The 23,196-nt window shown below is 35.4% G+C and overlaps 1 protein-coding gene across 1 annotated transcript; it reads left to right on the top strand.

The window, feature by feature from the left end:
- The first annotated feature begins 18,097 nt into the window (after positions 1 to 18,097).
- On the top strand, positions 18,098 to 19,231 carry LOC125497846 (uncharacterized). The gene is made up of 3 exons (XM_048645546.1): positions 18,098 to 18,197; positions 18,339 to 19,027; positions 19,109 to 19,231. The coding sequence occupies exons 1-3, from the start codon at positions 18,098 to 18,100 to the stop codon at positions 19,229 to 19,231; spliced, it is 912 nt and encodes a 303-aa protein (XP_048501503.1).
- The last annotated feature ends 3,965 nt before the right edge of the window (positions 19,232 to 23,196 follow it).

Raw genomic sequence — 23,196 nt, forward strand, 5'->3', positions numbered from 1 at the left:
AAGTTGGTTAGTAAAATTTTCGAACATAACCAATATGGCAACTAAAAATCGGCCAAAAGTATATCAATTTGATATTTTAATTACGTAATTGTAACCATAATTAACGTCAATCACATTAATATATAAATGGAATATCCTTGATTTCCGGAAATCTCGTATGATATCATGATATTAATTCCGTAACTTAAAAAATCAATCAACATAAATCACGATTTCGGCCAATTGCAAAGAATAAATTTTGGACAATTAGAAGCATAATTGGAGATTATAAAAATCGACGTTGTCTTTTTTATTCCACCATTTATGGTAATCATCAATTATTACCTCAAATCACCCCTAAATAAGACCATTCAATTACCGAAATTATTTATTTTTCGGATTCTACCTAGGCAAATCCTACGTGGACATCTTAGTTGAGAGTTTTATATTCCTCATGGTCTAGAATTGGTCGTTGATTGTGAGCTTGACACGTAGGATTTATCATTTTTCTTTAGATAATAATATAGATAAATATGGGTTCTACATAGAAGTACATTTCTAGCCAAATCTAATAGTATGAACATTATAATTTTTGAAATTATATAATTGAGTTATGGCCAATCTTAATCTTAATCTTAATCTTAATATTAATAAATATATAAACGAGGAAATCTTCGAGAGCATATGTAGCTCACCAAGATTTCGATATTATAGAGCGCGCCACATAGGATTTTCATGTCATAATTTCTTATTTTTATCTTTTACAATTAGAGTTGTACATATATTTAAGTACGTATAGGGAGATTTGGATAAGGAAAATTAAAGTTTGGTTTTGAATAAACAACCTTAACTACTATACTATATAAATTTTATATACTTTTACTACGTAATTCAGAATATTATAATTTTTTTTTCCATTGGAGATTACTCAAAATATGCTTCAAAATAAGATCCATTTACAACATAATTTTACAACTTACGAAAAAATATTATCTTTCAAAATCTTATTTTTTTCAACTGAACCAATAGCACTGAACAAAATTCATTAAGAAACTTTGTTGTTACAAGAAAAACAAAGTTATATAGCGATAAAATTATATATCTATTAGAGTTTTGATGATCCAAAAATTAGTGTTTTATTTTGAAAAAGCAATCTTAAAACATTATAGAGAGCACCACTTAATCATGCCATATCATTATTTTAAATTTATTTTTTTAAAAAAGGATAACTGAATAGATATAAATACATGCAAGAATTAGAGATAAATGAATATTAGAGTTTGGTTCTAAATAAACAACCTAACTTAATAAACTATATCAATTGAATATCACGTTTATTACATAATTCGTATTATTATAATTTTTATACCATATGAAAACGCTTGATATATGCTTCAAAATAAGATTCATTCATAATATAGTTTTACAACTTATGAAAAAATATATTTTTTTAGGTGAATAATAATGAATTATATATTCTTTATCTTAGATAAATATAGAAATAACTGTAAAAAGAGTATATTGTATGTGATTATAACAAAAGAGTACTACCGGATCAAACAAAATATGTCTTTTCTTCTTGCAATCATTTAATGATTTTTTTATAAAAAATTTTAAAAATTGGTAATCATTACTATCCCAACAACTATAATTTTTTTTTATCTATAAAACGAGACTAATATTAGATGTATTTCATATACAAAATATACTAGTATCTTTTTTTAATTTATGAAACGAAATATTAGCATTCAAAATTTATATTTTTTTTAAAAAAAACTATACATTACATAAATTATGAATTTTTTTTGTAATTATGTTTAATTTATATGAATAACTTTATTTATATAACTTTGATCATAATATGAAATGAGTTCATTTATTGACATGGGGACCACCAAACAATGCAAATTTGAATGAGAGCTATTTAGAGAGTTATTATTATTGGGTATTTATAGATATAGTTTTTGAAAGTACCTTGAAGATAGAAAATAAATGAGGAGCTTGGATTGGCGTTTCGCATCTCACAAATTTTTTGATACCAAAGTTAAGTTTAAGTGGTACTTAAATAGAGTCATTTGACCATATTAACTTTATTTTGGTACAAGGTTGCATTTTGGTACCAAGGTTACATTTTGGTACCAAATGGCTCTATTTTGGTACCACTTTGACTTATCTTTGGTACCAAATTTTTTTTAGATGCCATTTTGGCATCTTACTATGAGTTACCAAACACTTTCTCATAAATGAGATAGAGTGAAGAGCTACTTGGAGAGTCATGTATCATTAACCCATTGTACATGCTCTAATACGTCCACTGGCCCTAAAAGCTATTTTTTTGGTTAACTAAAGCGATATAATAAGATAATAAATAGTAGTCTAGTACATCATCAGCTGGCACTAATAATGGGGGTTATTCCCCCATCATTATAACATAGCATAATATGTTCATAATTAAGATCATCTAAGGCAAAGTTCAATTACACCTAAGGGTTTGTACAAAATTGGTGAAAGACATTGTCCACCCTACACCTCTGTCGAGCTTTCCTAGCCAAAATATCCGGTTCCCAGACCTGTGATCTTTCTACTTTATGGATCTGGATGTTGCTCTCCTCCTGAAATAATGCCCTGCACATAGTAGTATAATGGTTATAACGATCACGTATCTTTGTTTGGCCATTTACATTGTCCACATCCACCAATGAATCAGATAGGACTAGGCAGCTGGACCAACGGTGCTCCTTAATCCATCTTAAAGTTTCATACATAGCAATTATTTAAGCCCGATTCACATCATTACTAACAAACGTGCCAAATATTCCTTTCATCCGCTGCCATGAGCTACTCCTGCAAATAGCTCCTATACCTGCAAGAAGGTTAGAAGTACAAAGGGAGGCATTTAGGATTATGGTGAAGTCATGATGTGGTGAAACATGAAAGGGCATTGATGGTTGGGTGATCATAAATGGGTTACATCGAGAAAAGTGAAATTACACAACTAGGAACACTGACTGGTGCCAGAAAGGTTCAATTTTTAGATCCCTATTATTGAAAACCCACTAGTTCCTTCTTATTCAAATTCTCCAACGGAGGAATGAGAAAAGGGTCTTCCAAGGAATATTGTGATGGTCCTGCACGATCATTTGGGAGTTCAAATTTGTACTTAGCCAAGTTTCAAGGTTTCTAATGATGAAGAAATCTCTAGGCATGGTAAACTTATCCCACACTACTTTTGGTCTAATAAAGTCCCTAAGGACATGTTTCCTAGTTTCTGCCACAGTTTGGCAAAAGGGGTAGTTTGGATTCTCAGTAATTGTCTAGTATGGAGGGAAGCTTTGGTTGGGATACTATGCATAGGCAGGTCCAGAGGAAGTTTTTTTCTTTTTGGATAGGAGGGTGCACTCTACACACCCTTCCAATCATAGTCTCTATAAGTGCTAGAAGAGCCATTTATCCATTCATTCACATGAATCTTTTTTGAGGCAAAGAAGTTACCTTTCGCCACCTAACAAACCAGGATGTCTTTTCTATCTTGTCAATCTCTACCGATGTTATAATGCTTAATCCAAAGATTGATGTTCCCTGGTTTAGAACACTCTTAACTTTGCGCCCCTCCTCCATATATGACATAGGTCTCTACACAATGGACCTAAGGGGTCCAACACAAGGTTGCATTTGCCAATGCTCCAACCCGAGTATTTTGTAAAAATATACCACCTTTTCCTCATGTCGTGCCAGATATGGGAACCGGATTTGAAGACCTTAGGGGTCTTACGACCTCTACAATATTTCTGGTATATAACTTGGGTGGCTAGATTCTCCATGGCATTCATTTTCCAGAAGAGTTTAGCTAGGCTTATCTTGTTTGCTATGGCATTTTTCCTGATCCCTAGTCCCCCTTCTTCTTTAGGCCCACAAATTATGTGCGAGGCTATGAAGGCTAGTTTATTTTTCCCCTCCTTGCTCCCCCAATAGAAATTTCTCATGATGAAATCAATATTCTTTGATATTGTTGCAGGTAGGCTTATGCAACTCATAGAGTATGCAGGTATGGAGTTCAGGATAGATGATATAAGGATGGATTTCCCAGCTTTGGACAGATATTTAGACTTCCGGCTAGCAAGCTTAGTTTGCACTTTGAGAACAACATGAGTAAGCTGGTTTTTTTTATTTGCCTTCCTGAACTTCAAGGTGTACTTTAGTATATCACCTAAAACTGTAAAACATACAAACAAAAGGTAGCCTCATTTGCTGTGTTGATGGGCACAAACCTACAAAGTATCCAATGTGAATCTCACACAGTACTTTTTATCAATTTATTCTTTTTCCATTTTCATTTTTTATTGATCAACACTATCTCCATTCTAGCTATCATCACTTATCTCTAAATGTGATCGAAATTTAGTACTTCCTACCTCTTTTTGTAATAGTTGTATTCATAAGAAAATAGCATGTATATCTAGAGTAGATTATAAATGTATGTTGAAAATATTAATAAATCACATATGAGAAAATATTTTGTCACGAAAGAAATAATACAATTAATTTAAAACATTTCAAAAAGGAATATTATACAACTATAGAAAAATGAAGGTAATATATTTTAATAATTATCAAATGCTTGGGTTCTTGACTTTGGATCAAAGGACATTAACACATTCCAAAAATAACTTAATTTAATTAGTTTTGGCCTAGATTTGCAATAATTTTGAAGTCAAAATTTTCTTTTAACTTCTAAATTTTTTCAGTTAGTTAATACCTATTACTTTTATACAGGCTCGGCTACTAGGCTGTGTAAACAGCCCAATATCACAGGGCCTCGAAATTTGTTGGGGCCCAAAATCTAAAAAAAAACACACAATATAATGTATTTGTGACGCTCATAACACAATTATAGAGGTTGTAGGAGTTGGTCTTTGTTTTTAATACTCCATAAATAGTCTTGACTCTTGAGGACGCTGTTTCGAATTCTCCGCATATCATGTCTTACTTGATTATTTCCCTTTTCTTTCTTTTCAACTATTTTTATTACTCTTTTTTGTTGCATTCTTTACTGTATTTTATTCTTTTGGGAAGTGCAATATTTGCCAAAGAAGAGTTAAATAATTTGTGGCCACTAGTTTACTAGTTAATAAGTTCAAATGAAGACTCCAGCTACTTCATCATGTAAATCTTCTTTTTTATAGTAACTTTTTAGGGTGACATAGTAAAATTATTAATGCATGTTATCTCTATTCTCTGTAAGTAGAACATTGGTAATAGCTTTGTTTAGTATTGAGTTGTTATATATATACAATCTCAAATAGTTTGAACACTGTAAAAAAAATAGTTTGGAGTTTTGGTTTTTCAATTTACAAGAACATAGATATAATATTATAAAAGAAATTTTTTATATCATTGAAGTTCCAAAAAGAAAATGATATTAGGGGCCCAATTCTAAGATTAGAACAGGGCCTCTGAAATGTTTAAGACGGCTTTACTTTTATATGTTAAGGAAGACATTAAACCCAATAATCAACTATGATTAAGGATTAAGGGTTATAAACAATAAGTTAAAAACGGATTGATCGAATACAAATATCTAATTAGAAAAGTTTGATATTTTGTTAGTAATGCTCATTAAGGGTGTAAGTGGATTGGACTGGATTGGACTTTGCCAAATCCAAATCCAGTCCAAAGTTTTTTGGACTCGAAAAATTGAGTCCAAGTCCGATCCAAATATTTTTTGAGTCCAGTCCAATCCAGTCCGATAATTTTTTCTGGAGTCCGAATCCAGTCCAGTCCAGTCCGATTATTATATCTGTTTTCCCGATTTAGATGCAATGATTCACAATGTTTTTTGAGATGCTTGTGCATTTGACATCTGATTCAATTATCAATATCCACAAATTAGATTGAAAGCTTAAATTAAAGTAAAATACTATGAATAAAAAGTTGAATTAGATGCTTATCTTGATCTAAGTTGTGAGGAAGCAGAGAGATTGAGAATTAATCTGAGGGAGAAATAGAGAATGCGAGAGTCGAGACAGCGAGGTAGAAAGAAAATGAAGAGTAAGAGGAAGTGAGTAGTAAGGACTTAGGAGTGAAGTGAGATAGAATTAGTCGGCTACTAGCCTACTACTGCAGTACTGGTACTGCTAGTATAATTTACTTATTTAACAAATGGAGCTAAGTGCAATAGTCTGGCGCCAAGTAAAATTGTCTGGTGTTAGTTGAAATATTTAGAGAGGGAAGGTTGAAAACTCCAAAATTTTAAAAATAGTATCAATTTTTTTTAATATATACATTATATACGTATTAAATATATATTATATATAAAAATATTTTTGGACTGGACTGGACTTATTGGACTCCAAAGGGATGAGTCTAAATCCAGTCCAAAAATATTTGGACTCGAAAATTTGAGTCCGAGTCCAGTCCGAAAAATTTTCAGTCCAGTTCAGTCCGACAATTTAGACTGGACTGGATTGGACTCTGGACTTTTCGTAGTCCGCTTACACCCCTAATGCTTATCTGTGAACCTTACCCTACTAATTGTAATTACCAAAAGCGATAAACTTATAATTGAAGAGCATTACAACAAGGACATAACCCAACACAAATAAGGGGTGGTTGGAAACATTGTTTATGTACCCCACATAGTATTGTTTTACGTGGACCAAATTCCAAAAGTTCTCGAGGGATTATTCTTACAAGATAAGGTCAATAATATAAAAATATGGTAGGTAGAGTATAATTGATTTACCTTAAGATTAAGATACTCTTTACGTGATACAATTGCATTTCGCCGCACCACTAGAATATAAATTGGATTATTGATAATGAAATTATAAATTGGATTCATAGAAGCTTTTGCTAATATAAGCATAGCTCACGAGCCAGTAAAGGAAAATGTTTACAGACTTGGAATAATTCAAGAAGCCAAGATTTCGAGAGCTGCTTTCAGAGGAAATGGAGAGGATGATAAGAGGAATCTTCAGATAATAATCCTAGTATTATCATAGGAATGCCGGGAAAAAAAATGTATGAAGTTGTGTCCAAGATTTTGACTTGTTCAAAATGTTGATAACATTGGACATTGTACTCCTTTCGGCATTGTAGTCAATTGGATATCAGGCCTACTATTCACATCACTATCAAAAGGTGTGTTAGTGAAAGATGAACATGGAGAATTTTTTTTCAAGTAAATTAGGCCTCGAAATTATGACGGAGGTGCACCTGGCAACACGAACTAAAACTAGTAGTCAAAACAATGCCAATTATAGACCTGGGTGCAACGCATGTCATAAATAACGCCGGAGCTCTAATTCTCGTTGACGAGGGGGAATCTTAGTACTTCCCCCGTCCCTGAATACTCTTTACACTTTTCTTTTTTATCTGTTCTAGAATACTCTTTAAACTTCTATTTTGGGATATGACCCACTATTATTTTAATCATTCTACCTTTTAACTATTGGCCCACACTCTCTCTCCTCCAAATAAAATAAACCACTCTTATTACCTACCAATTCTAACCATGGCCCACATTCTCTCTCCTTAAAATAAAATAATACTACTTTTATTAACTACTAACTCCTATCACATCTACTTTTTAATAAAATAATAATTGATAACCAAACAACAATTTATCATCTAAAACTATGTGTCTTGATAAGTGTCAAGAGTATTATGGGACGGATGGAGTATTTTATTACTACCCATTTTCCGCCTTCTTATCGATTTTTCTTTTTTCACCGTATATCTTTTTGCACCCACCACGTGACCTCTTCTTCTTTCTCATTCTTCCTCAAAATAACCCTTTTCTCCATTTCTTCCCCAAATTATAGACTCTATGAGTGTAACTTGTCGAGGAGAATAACTCATCGTGGTGGGGTTGAGATTGGGTTGTTCGAAGTTGATATGGAGGGAGCTAGTTTTGGGAAGGGGAGGTAAAAGGGTGGAGTTCAGGGGAGAAGGTTTGTGCAGTAGTGGAGGAACAGAGAGGTAGGGAGATAGGAGGTTGTTGGAGTGGCTGTTACGGTGGTGGTAGAAGAGGAGGAGGAGGAGAGAGAGGAGGACAATGATGAGGAGGAGTTTGGAGGAGAATGAAAGGAAGGAGAGAGAGGAAATATTGGCTGGAAAATTGGGGATAGAGGTGGTTGTGGTGGTGGTGGTGGAGGCGAAGATAAATAGGAGGGGAAGAAGGGGTTATGGGTGTTGTCAGAGAAAGTTGAGGTGGTGGGAGTAGATGATAAGGGTGTTTGGGTTGGACAGGGGAGATTGAAGGTAAGGAAAAGAAAGAGGAGGAGAAGAATGAGTAATGGAGGAGACAGAGAAGATGGATGGCGGAGGTGGGATGGATGAGTAGTGAAGAAGAGGGGGAAAGGGTTTTGTTGGAAAGAATAAGAAATAGGCTTAATAAAAGAAAATTTAAGAAAATTAAAAGGGGGAAAATGGGTAAAAAATTAATAAAATATGTAATAAGATTTTTTTTGCTAATTAAGTAATATATTATTTCATGAAATGTCAATTACAACCTAAGCTAGCCTAAAGGAAGGCAAACCAACTAGGATGGACTCCCTTTAACCCTTTAGGCTAGACCAAGCCAACTAGGCCCAACATACATATAACTAGTACTTCAACTCACTGACCAAGTTTAGTGAACCAATCATAGTCTTTCCTAGCTACTTTAATTTCCTAGGTAAAACTGAAAATACTCTAGCTCTTACAAGGGACTTGATTTGTTTACAAACATGATTGATAATAGGAGCACAATTATCCCAATACACTTTGTTCCTTGCCTGCCATATGCTGTACACCAGTGCTACAACTCCAGCTAGCATTACATTCCTTTGGAATTTCGATTTTCTGCAGTTCTACACCCAAGTTGATAATTACTGCATATCATCTGTTGTTGCGTGTATTCCCAGCCATGCTTCAATACAATGCAAGCATTGAGTACTAAAAGCACATTTAAAAAATAAATGAGCATGTGTTTCAGGTTCAGTGTCACAAATCAGGCAGTTGGCAGTAGGACTAATGCCAATAACAGCAAGTTTGGCTGTAGTTTAGAGTCTTTGTTGCATAGCTAGCTACATTATGAATCTATGTTTGGAAATATTTAATCTATTCTACACCATTGCATCCCAATGAATCTTGACTTGTTCTCCCATCAGTTTCTCATATATCATTTTCACTAAGTATTTTTCCATTTGACAGATATCTTCATGAGAAATCACTTTTTTAGTTGATCCTTTACCATACATATCTTCCTCCAATACCAACTAGCCCCTGATTTAGGTTGATAGGTCCACCAATCTGCACCCCTCAGATATACAACATGAATCCATTTCAACCAGACAATATCTTGTTTGGTGGATATAGCCCAAACATATTTGCCAATGCTAGCTATGTTCCACACAAGTGTATTCCTGAAGCCTAAACCTCCTGTTGATTTATGTGAGCAAAGCTTCTCCTAGGCTATGGCACTTGGCTTCTAACTATGAGCTTGTCCATTTCCATAAGAAGGCCCTACAGATTTTATTGATTGATTGCAGCACTTTCTTTGGTAATATAAAGACCTAAAACCAGTATGTGTGGAGGCTAAGCAGGATTGTATTGACCAAGAGTGTTCTTACTGTGTAGGAGAGATTCTTAGAGCTCCAAATCCTTATTTTCACTATCATTTTGTCAATCAATGCTTCACATTATGCATTTGATATTCTCTTGGTACATATGGGAACTCCCACATATTTGAATGGCAGTTGTTGATGAGAGAATCCTGAAGCTTCAACTACTCTCTGAACTTCGGTAGCTTTCATTCCACAAGTATAGAAGGCTGACTTATGAATGTTAGCTTGGAGACCAGATGAGTCTGAAAATAGCTTGAAGGCTCTGAGTAGTAAGCATATGGAAGGAAATTCACCCTTACAACACAAAATCAAATCATCAGCAAGACACATGTGATTCAATTTCACATTTCTACATCTAGGATGAAATGCAAATTGTTCAAAATCACCTAGCTTCTTCAATATCCTTGAGAGATATTCCATGCATATCACAAACAAGAGAGGAGATAAAGGATCTCCTTATCTCAATCCTCTTGAAGATTTAAAGAAACCTTGCATTGTCCCATTAATCATAAGAGAAAACATGGGAGTAGTCACACACTGCATCACCAAGTTAATGAAAGGTTGAGGAAACTGTAGAGTTGTGAGCATTTCTTGTAAGAATTCCCAGTTGACAGTGTCATATGCTTTCTGCAAGTCTATCTTGAGCATATAAGTTGGCTTCACCTTCTTCCTTCCATATTGTTTCACCATGTCTTGAATGACTATTATGTTATGCACTATTTGCCTCCCTTGTACAAAACTACCTTGATTTTCAATAATAAGATCAGGGAGTACATGTCTTAGTCTTGCACATAAAACCTTAGAAACACATTTATAAAGTGTATTACAACAAGAGATAGGTCTAAATTCAGTCCCATTAGATGGGCATTTTGTTTTAGGTACTAATATGATGACAGTGGTGTTTAATTCTTTTAATACTCTACCACTTTGTAATACATCTAATAAAGCAAGTATGACATCATTATTTAAAATATGCCAAGCATCTCTATAAAAAAAATGAGCCAAATCCATCAGTACCTGAAGCTTTGTTACTATGAATTGAAAATAGTGCTTTCTTTACTTCCTCTGTTGTATATGGTGCTGAGAGTATGTTTCTATGTGTTTTTGGGATGAGAGGGCCTTGTTGCATCACTATCTTCCTTCTAGCTACATTTGTACCAGTAGTTTCTCATAGTAGGTCAGAAAAGCTTGTGTAACTGTATCAGGGTTATCCTGCCACTCACCAGCTTCATCATGGATACAGTACATTTGATTCTGGAGTCTTCTTTGTTTTATGATTTGATGAAATAATTGAGTATTCTCATCACCATGTTGAATCCAAGTTGCTTTGGATTTTTGTGCTAGGAACTCCATGTAAGCCTGATGTACCTTGTGATATTCCTTGACTGCTTCAATTTCCTGTGTTTTATATTAAATTTATCAGGATGAGCATGCATCAATTCCTAAGCAACAAGCATCTTATGATGAGCTTGCAAATTTGAAGCTTGAATTTCAGAAAAGCCTTGCTTATTGAGTTTTCTCAAAGCCATCTTGACAGTTTTTAATTTATGCAAGAGCCTATACATCTTTGTTCCTTGTACATCAACTTGCCAGGCTGTCTTCACTATATCTTCAAATAATGGTGATGCTCTTAAAAGGTCTTACACCTTCCATATGCTCTTCATAGATAGCCAGGATTACAGGTGAGTAATCAAACTCACCTTAAGGTTGGAAAGAGACTCACTAGTAGAATAAATGCTTATTGTTGCGGTCATTAAGTGGCCTATTGCGGCGGATTTGACCGCGCAGCAATTAAGGGTGCAACAAAAGGTAATTAAATATTGTTGCAGTTTTTAACCGCAGCAATATTCAAACATATAGTTGTGGTTTTAGGAAGAAACCGCAGCAATATTAGTATTTCATATTAGAATAATACAGCATATTGCTGCGGTTTCTAAGCAAAACTGCAGCAATATGTTGTATTTAATAATAAAAAATATACGCATATTGCTGCTGTTTCTTCCTAAAATCACAGCTATAGACGCTGGATAGGTAAAAAAAAATTAAAATTTCTCGAGGCGTAATTTTTTTGTGGTTATAGTAATATTATAATATGTTACATAGCTACAATAATTCACGGTTACAAACACCCAATACAAAATGAAAACTGAAATAAAAAAAAAACAAAGAAACAAATTAAAACTAAAAACATAAGAAACTATAAAATAAAGAAACTGGAATGAAAAACTAAGAAATAGTGGCATCAATAAGAAAATTAAACCAAGACATCAATGAGAAAATTAAAATGTAGAGAAAAATCAAGTGACACTAATAAATCAAAATAAAAATAATCAAAAATAAAAAAAACTGAAAAATATATTACAAATACAAAATAAAAGTCTGAAAATCGAAAAAAAAAAAACCAAACATCACCACTATCAAAACCCATCTTCAAAAATATGAGGAAAACAAACGTTAAAACTCCCACTGTCAAAAAGAGAGCAGTCGAACGGTCACCACTGTAAAAAAAACCAGTCGAACAGTCGACGAACAACATAAACTCCGGTTTGGGAGTATATAAAGCAGCTTCATCTGGGTCGAACAGTCTCACGAATTAGCTTTAGAATTTTATTGTGGCAAGCGAGACGGGTGGCGGTGAGGGCGAAGACGTGTTTGGAGTGTTAGGGTTAGTGATCGGAGCATGGTGTTGTTGTTGTTGCTGCTGATGATGACGTGGAGTGGAGCAAACGACGAGTCGAGCAGCGGACTACTAACGGCCGACAAACGAGGATTCGAGCGAAAGGAAGAGGAGAGGCCGACGGAGTTTTTATGCTGCGCGGAAGGATGACCGGTGAAAGGAAGGATGAGAAGCTAGGATGAGAGAGGAAATGAGAGTGAGTAAGAGGAAGAGAATGAAAACGACTGGGTATTTAGGAAGAGGAATGAAAACCCCTAATCCTATTCTGCCAAGCTGGATTGCCATTATTTTGTCAAGTTTTGAGAAGACTCCGCTATTTCCCACCTGCTTATTGTTCCATGTAAGGAAATGTCCAGTACTCTTCACATCTTTCATCTCACAATGCATCATACATTCTCTAATCTCCTTCATTTCTCTTTCCCTCAAAGGGGCAACTATCCTTTCATCTGTGTTTATAACACAATTGAAATCTCCACACAATATCCAGGGGTTTATGATATGAAAGGCCATCAAATCCTTCCACAATACTTCTCTTTTCACCTTTCATTAAAAGCATAAATGAAAGTGCAAAAGAATCCTGGTTTTCAACTACTAGGTTCCATGTAACAGTGTAAGTATTGACTAGATCCACTTATAATGTTAACCTTGAAACTGTTAGCCTTCAGTGCAACTATAATTCTCCCTCCTTCATGAAAACTAGTGTTAGAAATAAAACACCAGCCATTAAAGACTCTTTGATACAGTCCACCAAGGTTATGTGCTTTAACCTTAGTTTCCAAGAGACCAACAACACCTACAGATAGTTTGTGAATGTAATCTTTCACATCTAACTGTTTTTGAATAGTTTTGAGACCCCTCACATTCCAAATTAGCAATTTATCCATTGCTGATTGGAGGATCTCCCCCTCCATCTCCTATTCCACTCTCTTTGTCATCAGTATCATCATTCTCCTCCGGTTGATTTCCCTCCAATTACAGCATTTGGAAATCATTTTGAGTGCTAGTAGGCTTGCTTGTTGATGATCTGACCCTTATAGGCCTTAAAGCACGTTAAAATCCTTCTGGATCCACAGCTTGGACCTCCAGATTCTCCATATGTAACTGCTCCTTATTATGCACATGTGAGCCCTCCTGCAAGGGTGATGTCACCAGATGATGTATATTTACTTCCTCCATGACTACATGTGTGTGTGTGATGTACTTTTTTGGATATTTTTAGGCCTCCAAACCTTCCTGTGCTTCATACTACAGTCCTGAGCAAGATGCCCAATGCCTTGACAATTTTGGCATTATTTAGGTTTTCATTCAAAGATAATCGGTACAACAGTTAATTCTCCAAATTCATTCCAAAATTGAATGTATTCTGGAAATTCATGATTCAATTTCATCTCAATCAAAATGCTAGCATACTATAGTTTGTCTCTATTCCTTGTTGCATCATCACGTTTGATAGGTTCACAAAGCTAATTAGGCAATTTTGTGCAATGATTTCTCACCCCAGTATTTGAGACTCACCTTTAATTGTACCCAGATTGGTACAGTTTTAAGGTTCTCCTTCTCAAAATCCATTTCAAGTTTTCATGCTTTTATGATGACTGGCTTTTTGTAAAAGAAATAATGGCCTCCCAGCACAATATCTCTAGAGTCCATAGCTAAAAATCTAACTAGGAATATACCTTTTTCACCATCGCAACTTTATCTATCTTATACTCTTTCCAAACTTGCCTCAGAAAACCTTCCATAACATGAACAGGGGGGTTTGTTCCAATTACGTAACATATCAATGAAGATTGCCAGTACTCAATCTCCTCCTGTATATCTTAAATTTCAATATGTATAGGTTCAATTCCAGATTTATCATTCTAATTTGGATTATCCAATGTCATATGTTCTCCTAAACTTGCATCATCTTTCATTAAATCATCATCACCATCAATATGTTCCAATAAAATGGGAATGGGTTGAATACGTGATGTTATTGTTTCATTGCGCACACTCTTATGAATGGATTGGAGCCATTCATCAAAAGTGTGACCAATTTCAGATTGTTGTTGGATCTCTTTGATAGAAGCTTTAGTCGTAAAAACATCTCCAATACCAGTCCAAAATCTAATGCCTCAATGCCCATAACTTCATCCATTGATTTTTTTCGCAATGCCTGAGATTCTGAAGTAGGTCATCGTGCTTTCTCCTTCTGTTTACCATGCTCTCCATCTGGAGATTTACCACCACTTATTCTTGTCATGGCTCCGGTGCACGCTAAGCTAACGTGCACTGAGATAAAACTTGGAGGAGAATTTGCTCAAGGTTTTACACCATGTAATATGACTCCTCCAAAACTAGTGAGATATTGGGGATCCGGCTTTATTTATGACACATGTTGTGCCAAGATGATAGATGGTGGTGTTTCCAGCTACTAGTCTTAGTTCGTGGTATTGGGTTCATCACGCCGTAATTTGTGTTATTGATGACAATTTTGAATTTCTTTTCAAGGAGAGATATTTATTAGACGAACAATTCATAAAAATTAAGTAACTTAAACAGAGCCTATTTTTCATCTTAATTTTTAGAAATTAAAGTAAGAAAAATCCAGAATAAATAAAGTGAAGAAAGCATGCCTTAAGTCTATGAAATTCGCGACCACAAATTAGCTCTAATGGCATTTGATCCATCAAATCAAGGTTGTGTAAAACATTTCTTACCTTTTCGAGAAAATAGTATTACTTTTTTGGAACTAATGTCATATAATTTTAAGTCACAATCAAAATTATCTGAAAACAACATTAAGTGGTTGTTTCATTCATTTGTAATATCTTTACACTAAGGGAAAAAAAAAGGAAGGGCTGCGCTGGAAGGGTTGCGGTTTTAAATAAAACGCAACCCTTCTTTCTTGTAGGGCTGCGGTTTTAAAGAAAACCGTAGTCCTTTACAAAAAGGGTTGCGCTTGTTAGAAGGACTGCATTTTTTAGACAAGCGCATGCCTTTTTGTGAAGGGTTGCACTTGTCCAAAAAAATGCAGCCCTTATGTTACGAAGGGCTGCGTTTTTTGGATAAGCGCAACCCTTCCTTATCATTTTTTTTTATTCTAATGAATTGTGCGCATGTACAGTATACCCAAGCACATTTCTATTTCCCTCCCTTAGTCAAATTTTTGAGCGAGAAATCCCCACCAACACCTTCTTTGCGCGAACCCTAACTCCGCCAGAAATTGAACCACCACCAGTGCGCCACCACTACGCAGCTGCACCACCTTGCGCACTATATTCTTTCCTCCACAACTGCATTTATTGTGGAGCATCACTTATCTCACTCTCTTTCGCGGTAAATCCCCTCTCACTCTCTCTCCTCTTTTACATTTCTCTAATTTTTGATTAATTTGATGGAAACTTCTATTTTTTGTTGTTAAATGTGCTTGTATTTGCTAAAAGAGTGATTGTTTGGGGTGGGTTAGGGTGGGGGAGGGCTGAGGGAGGGTGGATTGGGGTGGGGGTGTTGGGTAGGTGGTGGGGGAGGGCTGGCAGGGGTGGGGGAAGGTTGGGGAGGCTGGAGAGGGGATAGGGAAGGGCTGTCAATGGGTGGGGAGGGCTGGCAAGGGGTAGGGGAAGGCTGGGGATGCTCGGCGGGGGGTGGGGGAGGGTTGGGGATGCTGGGCAGGGGGTGGGTGAGGACTGACAGGGGGTGGGGGAGAGTTGGCGGTGGCGGGGGAGGGTTGTGGAGGTAGATTTATTTATGTTTCTTGATATGAGATTGTATGAAAACGCAATGTAATTTACCTATGAAATCTACAAGTTGTTTGAATCATCATCGTATGCCTAGATACCCGTTCAAGACTTACTCATTAGGAGTAAGTCTTGAATAGTCCCCGGTTTGGGACTGTTCTTGGACGTTTGATCTCACTTAGGTGGTGAATGTGTGTCTTCTTTTCAATCCTGAGGAAATTCTTGGCTTATCATTTCTCTACATTGTTCTCTGGGTACATATGTAGATAAGCAATTATCTACATTGTTTACTTGGAGAACTGTAGGGAAATGCTGCCAGATTTTCCTTAGAATCGAAAAGTTGGCATATATTCATTAGTGAGATTAGACGTACAAGGATGGGTTAGGTTGGAGTTATAAGGATGGGAGAGGTGGTGGGGGTTGGGTGGTTAGGGCTTTAGAGTGGGGTGGGAGGAGAGAGAAAGCTTTCATGTTCATCATTGGAGGATGATGGGTGGAGAGAGAAAAAGAAAATTGGGGAGAAGGAGAGGAAAACCTAACGGCGTTAGGTTTCCATCCATAGTAAGGGTATCTTGAGCACAAACACAAGCCTCAAAGGTATCTGAGGAATTCCCCAAATATGGGGGTAATTTGGGAATTACGCCAAACCTCAGGGGTACCTGAAGAAATTTCCCATACAAATTTAATGGTTACTAAATGAAACAAAGTATTGCAATGTAGAACAGAGTCCATTAAGTAAAATAAAGTGCATAAGTATAGAATCAACCTCCACTCCAGAATGCACTTTTAACCAACTTCAAAAAGATATGTTGCTGCTTAATGTACTTAGAGGGAATTCTAATCTGTTAAGTTGACAACCCCCGCATTCTTATTTTGTTTTTAATGCCTTTTGATTAGGCATGATGCTGGTGTAAAATGGCTTTTTTGTTCTTTCAAGATACTAATGGACTTCTCTTCAAGGTTGGTTTAGCTCTTTGGTCTTTGTGCCCCCCCCCCCCCCTCAGGGACAAAGGTTCTTTTGTCTTACAGGTTTAGTATTGCTCAAATATATCCATGTGTTGTGCATTGTAAAATTGATGGCACTGGAACTTAATCTCTAGTGACAATTTGGGTACAGGGACAATTCATAGTGAATTTCCCTAAAATAAAGCAATTAGTATGCATCACTGAAGTACATGGCTTGTTTAGTGGTTAGTTCTTTAAGACCTTTTAATCATCAATTCATATCTTATTGACACAACCTAAGTGGTGGATGGATAAGAATATGATGGTTGTCGGGAGAAAAAGTATAATTGATATTCCCTTGTATCATAATCTTTATTGAAGTTCATCAAGCATTTTTGGGACAATAAACATACATGATCATTTAGGGTCTTTTTGCATGAACTTCAAGATTATTTAGCCTAATACCAAATGACTAAAACTGGTTACTTATACAAGTATATTGGTCACTAAATTCAATGATGTAGAAAATGAATGTTCTTAGAATATTCAAACCAAAATTACATATTTATATAATTAGTTCAATTTTAGGACTCAAATATTCATTTTCTATAAACAACAACAGATAGAAATCATCTCAAACATTCAAAACCTACATCAATTTCATATAAACCAAATTCAAAACCTAATATTGAAATTTATACTGAAATTCATGAGATGTGTTCTAAATTGTTGTTTTGAGTGCTCTAAATAACACATGCATAACTAAATTTTGAAAGTATATGCCAAATTCAAAACCTAATACTGAATTTTGTACTTAAATTGAGTAGAAACGTTCTCAATACCTTCATCTGTTGGCGATTTTTGCTTGTGTCTTGCCATATTTCGCTATTGATTACCAAATTTGTTGAAAGTGTCGACACCAGATTAATTCTAGGCACAAAGATATAAAAAATTGCTGATGAAAAAAATTCGTCAAATTAGTAGAAATTTACATTTTAACGAACCAAATCTTTAAGAAAATAAGATTTGAAATCACATACCTAAGTTGGTGTAATGATTTTCTGTATGAAATTTGCTCGTTTAGAAGTGAGAGTTTCTCTCTCTAGGAAAAGAACATTTTTTCCCTCCAAATTTTCTCTCGGTGCACACTGCTATTGTGCACCGTAGCCATGGCCAGGAAATCTGGAGGTGGAGGGAAGAATGTTGTGAAGCCTAGAGGTCCGTCGGATTCTCAAGTGCTCAAAACTCGATCATTGGATGAGTTAATTGGTATAGAAGCTTTGTAATTTGGTGATGGAATTGGTGAAGTTTTTACTCCTAAAACTTCAATTCAGCAGCTACAGCAGCAATCGGATATTCGACACACTTTCAATGACTGGTTAGATTCAATTCATTGACATTCAAGTGCAGTGTCTCATCAGAAATCATCGCATATGGAGGTAATCTCGAGATCTCATCCAATTTTTCAAGAAATTGAGAATGTAGTTGATCATGATGACTTAATTGCGCAATCTGGTGAAAAGAACTTTGTGGAGAAAGAAGTAGTTCAATTTGATTTTGAGGATATTAAAGAGGAAGTAGAATTCTGGAATTCTGCAATTGTGTGTTATGTAATGGCAGCGAATCCTCCAATTCATGTCATGGAAGGATTTTTTCATCGAATTTGGAAGAATCTAAAAGTTGACAAGGTTGCGATGATTCACAAAGGAGTTTTCATAGTGCGATTTTCTACCATGGAAAATCGTGATAAGGTATTATCAGGACACTTCTTCTTTGATAATAAACCTCTAATTTTGAAACCATGGGTGGCTGATATGGATTTCATGAAAGAGGATCTTAGATCAGTGCCTGTGTGGATTCAATTGAAATTGAATATTAAATATTGGGGGGAAAAGGCGTTATTCAAAATTGTTGAGCAGATTGGTAAGCCAATACAGAGAGATGAAGCGACTAAAAAACAAGATAAAATCCAATTTGCAAGAGTCCTTGTTAAAGTTTCTTTATCAGAGAAATTTATTGATCAAGCTGTTTTTGTGAACGAATATGGAGATAAAATGGAAGTAGAGGTGAAGTATGAATGGAAACCAGTGACATGTGAGGTATGTCATTGTGTAGGTCATGAAACAGAGAATTATAGAGCTAAGAAGAAACAAGTATAGAGGGCTAAAGCACCAATACAGAAAGATAATTGGCATGAAGATGTAGGTGTGACTGAATCTGTACCTAAAGGCATAGAAGTTGATCCAGATGGATTTCAAAGGGCTTTAAGGCCAATCAAGGTTAGGGTATCACAGACAAAATAGACAAGCATAGATAATCACTTTCAGCTGCTTGATGAAGGGGAGGCACAAATCAGTGGTGATAGTGATCAAAGAAAAGACAAGGGAAGGGGGAGGGACCCTTTCAACAGTAATGGATAGGATTCTTAGTTGGAATATCTGAGGGGTCAATAGTCCAAGGAAGCAGAAGAGTGTACTGAGGTTCATTCAGAAGCATAGTATTGGACTTGTTGGTCTCTTGGAAACCAATCATGTCATCTTGGCAGCCTTTATCAAAATGTGTTTAAATCATGGTGCTTCACTTCCAATATTGGCTATCACCCAGGAGGAAGAGTTATGTTAGCCTGGAAGCGTGGTGTGTTTTCTGCAAATTTTCTACATAGTACTGATCAGTTTATCCATTGCTATGTGCAACCTATTAGTGGCAGAACAAGTTTCTTTTGCACTTTCATCTATGCCTATAATGAGAGTGCAAGAAGAGAGTCTCTGTGGGCAGGTTTGAGGGATATCAATACTAAGGAGCCTTGGATTATTATGGGGGCTCTGAATTGTGTTAGGCATGTGGATAAGAGAATTGGTGCACTAGTTAGAAGTGGTGAAATGGAACCTATTAATAGATGTATGATAGATTGTGGGTTAGATGATGTGAGAAGTTCAGTTTATTCACCTGGAATAGTAAGCAGCAAGACAATGCAAGAGTTTTTTCTCAACTGGATAGAATCATGGCAAATGAAGCATGGATAGGTGCATATGAAAGTGCAGAGGGCTGTTTTATGCAAGAAGAGGAATATGATCACTCTCCTGCACTTCTTTCTGTTTATCCCAGACACAATGAAGGAAAAGAGCCATTCAAGTATTACACAATGTGGAGGCTTTCCACTGAGTTTAATGCAAGAGTGAGTAGATGTTGGAACACTCACATTGAGGGATAAAAAATATATGTTGTCTGCAAAAAGATGAAGTTGATTAAGAAGGAAATGCAGGACCTGAATAAAAAGGGATTTAATGATATTCAGGAAGCTGAAGTCAAGGCTTATCAAGACATGCTTGCTGCACAGGCTATGATGCATAGCAATCCTATTGATCAGAATATTACAGATGCTGAAATTGAGGATGTAAAAGAGTACAAATTGAAACATAAAGCTTATTTAGAGTTTCTTCAGCAGAAATCTAAACTAAGCTGGGTAGCTGATGGGGATGAAAATACTGCTTTATTTCACAAGAGTATAAAGGCTAGGAACGAAGATTCATACCAATTTCTATGCAATAAAAGACATGAATGGGAATTAGAAAGTTCGACCTGAGGAGGTCACTAAAGCTTTCCTAGCTTATTACCAGCAGCTGTTGTGCACCACTCAAAGGGATAGGAAGAGGGTCATTGCACAGATTGTTCAAAATGGCCCAATGTTGTCAGAAGATCACAAGAGAATTCTACTAGCTCCATACACTACAGAAGAAGTCAAAAGAGCTTTATTTTCTATACCTGGAAACAAAGCTCCAAGTCCTGATGGATTTGGTGGCCACGTTTTTAGAGATGCTTGGGATGTCATATGTCATGATGTTATTGAGGCAATACTAGATATGCTCAAGGGAAGGAAGATGCGAAAGGAGCTCAATACTACTGTGATTACTGTGATTTGGTGGCCAAGCGTAGTGAGTGACTTTAGACCCATCTCATGCTGCAATACCATATATAAGTGCATCACAAAGGTTATTTGTGGAAGGTTGAGGAATGTGTTACCTGATATAATTGCATAAAATCAAGGTGGATTTATTCAGAATAGATACATTGTGCATAATGTAATGGTTGTGCAAGATATGGTGAAAGCTTATGGAAGAAAGAATGCTAGTCCAAGTTGCATGATCAAGTTGGATTTATAGAAAGCATATAATAATGTAGATTGGAAATTCTTATCTGAAATGCTGGAACATCTAGGATTTCCTGGTCATTTCATTGAACTAGTTATGGAGTGTGTAACCACACCCATGTTTTCAATCATGATCAATGGTAGTATACAAGGATTCTTCAGGTCAGCAAGAGGGCTAAGGCAGGGAGACCCAATGTCTCCCCTGCTATTTGTTGTGTGCATGGAACACTACAAGAAAAACTATTATTTACGACCGGATTTCTCGTCGTAAAAGGCTCACTTCTCGTTGTTAAAATCCTTTTACGACGAGAAACGCGTATGATCGTCAGTCGTCGTAAAAGGCTTCGTCGCAAATAATATTACAACCGGTTTAAGTGGCTCATCGTAATTGCTCTTTTACGACCAGATTATTTCTCGTCGCAATTGGTATCATCTACGACCAGATTTGTGGTCGTAAATATTGTTTTTTTAAAAAAAAAAAATTGATGATTTACTACGAGATTTCTAGTCGTAAATATTGTTTTTAAAAAAAAAATTGATGATTTAATACTTGATTTCTTGTTGCTTTTATTGTGTCAAAATAAGGCAAATCCTTTTAATTCAAACCCAAAATTCACACTTAAACCATCAAATATTTGTAGGAGACCATATATTAGGGAAATCCCTTAATCATTTACTTAGTCTATATACAAAGATCCTTACACAACTTTACCAATTAATAAAAAAATTGAATTTTATTAATTATAGGTAAATAATTACAAAAAAAAAAAGAATAAAAAAAATTTATTAATAATATGTAAATAATTACAAAAAAAAATAACATCAATCATCATCGTTCATCAGCATCTCCATCACTCATCATCACTCATCTTCGCTTTCATCATCAGCATCTTCATCGTTCAAACTTCGTCTCCGACTTCATTATCATCTTCATCTGCAAATTAAAATAAAGGAAAAGTTAGGACAACAAAATCTGAAAAAAAAAACAAAATTTGGAAGATAGCAAAATCTCCCAGAAACCACACCATCCACCAAAAAAATGACAAAAAAATCACCCACAAATTGACCCAAATCTCCCAAAATCAGCCCACAAATCGACCCCAAAATCGACCCACACAATCTCCCAAAATCGACTCACAAATCGACCCAAAAATAGAACCAGAACAGACCCAAAAAACCCAAAAATTGAACAAATTTGTACCCAAAACGAACGAAAATTCACCCGAATTAGGAAATCGAACAAAAATTACCCATAAATGAAAAAAAATGAAACGAAAAACTTAAACAAAAAATACCCAGAAATGAAAAAATTGAAAAAAAAAAAACAATTATTCGCTCCAAATTAAAATAGTGAGAAAGGAGTACTTACAACAAAGTGAAACAAGATTGAAAGGGAAATCGCCGTTGTTGAAGGAAGAACACCAACATCTTCAAATCTTGAGTTTCAAACCCAAAAATCGAATTTTTTTGTTTTGAAACTTTGAGATTCAACCTGAAAATTTCGAATTGCGACTAAAAACATTGAGATTCATAATAAGAATTCCAAAAATAAGGGGTCCGAATTTCAATTCAAACCCACAAAATTCCAGAAAAAAAAGAAATTTTCGAAGAAAAAATCGAATGAGATACGAAAAAAAAAGGCGTAGAAAATTTGGGCAAAATTTTTGGGTTTCAAAGAAATATGCTACGAACATTGAAGAGGAATGAGAAGAGAGAGAAAGATGATGAACATTAGGGATAAAGTGAAAATATAGGGAGTGAAGATGGAGAGAGAAAGCTAAGGTAGCTTTTGTTTTGGGTGAAAAAAAAAAAAGAATAGTAGTACGAGAATAGATGAATTTGAGAATAAGAGAAATAGAAAAATTGAAGTATAACCCAGGAAAAATCCCGCTTAAGTTTTTCAGCGAATTTTCAAGTTTCTCTGTTTTTACGACGAGATTTACGTCTCGTCGCAAATAATTTGTTATAATTACGACGACTTAACAAATCTGGTTGTTATTTCTTATTATTTACGACGAGAAATCCGTGTGGTTGTAATTGTTCATTTCTTTGCGACAAGGTATTAGCTTTTACGACTAGAATTCCGCCTCGTCGTAGATAATTTATTCTATTTACGACCAG

The sequence above is a fragment of the Beta vulgaris genome, chromosome 5 (genome assembly GCF_026745355.1).
Source record: "Beta vulgaris subsp. vulgaris cultivar EL10 chromosome 5, EL10.2, whole genome shotgun sequence".
In the NCBI taxonomy this organism is placed as follows: domain Eukaryota; kingdom Viridiplantae; phylum Streptophyta; class Magnoliopsida; order Caryophyllales; family Amaranthaceae; genus Beta; species Beta vulgaris.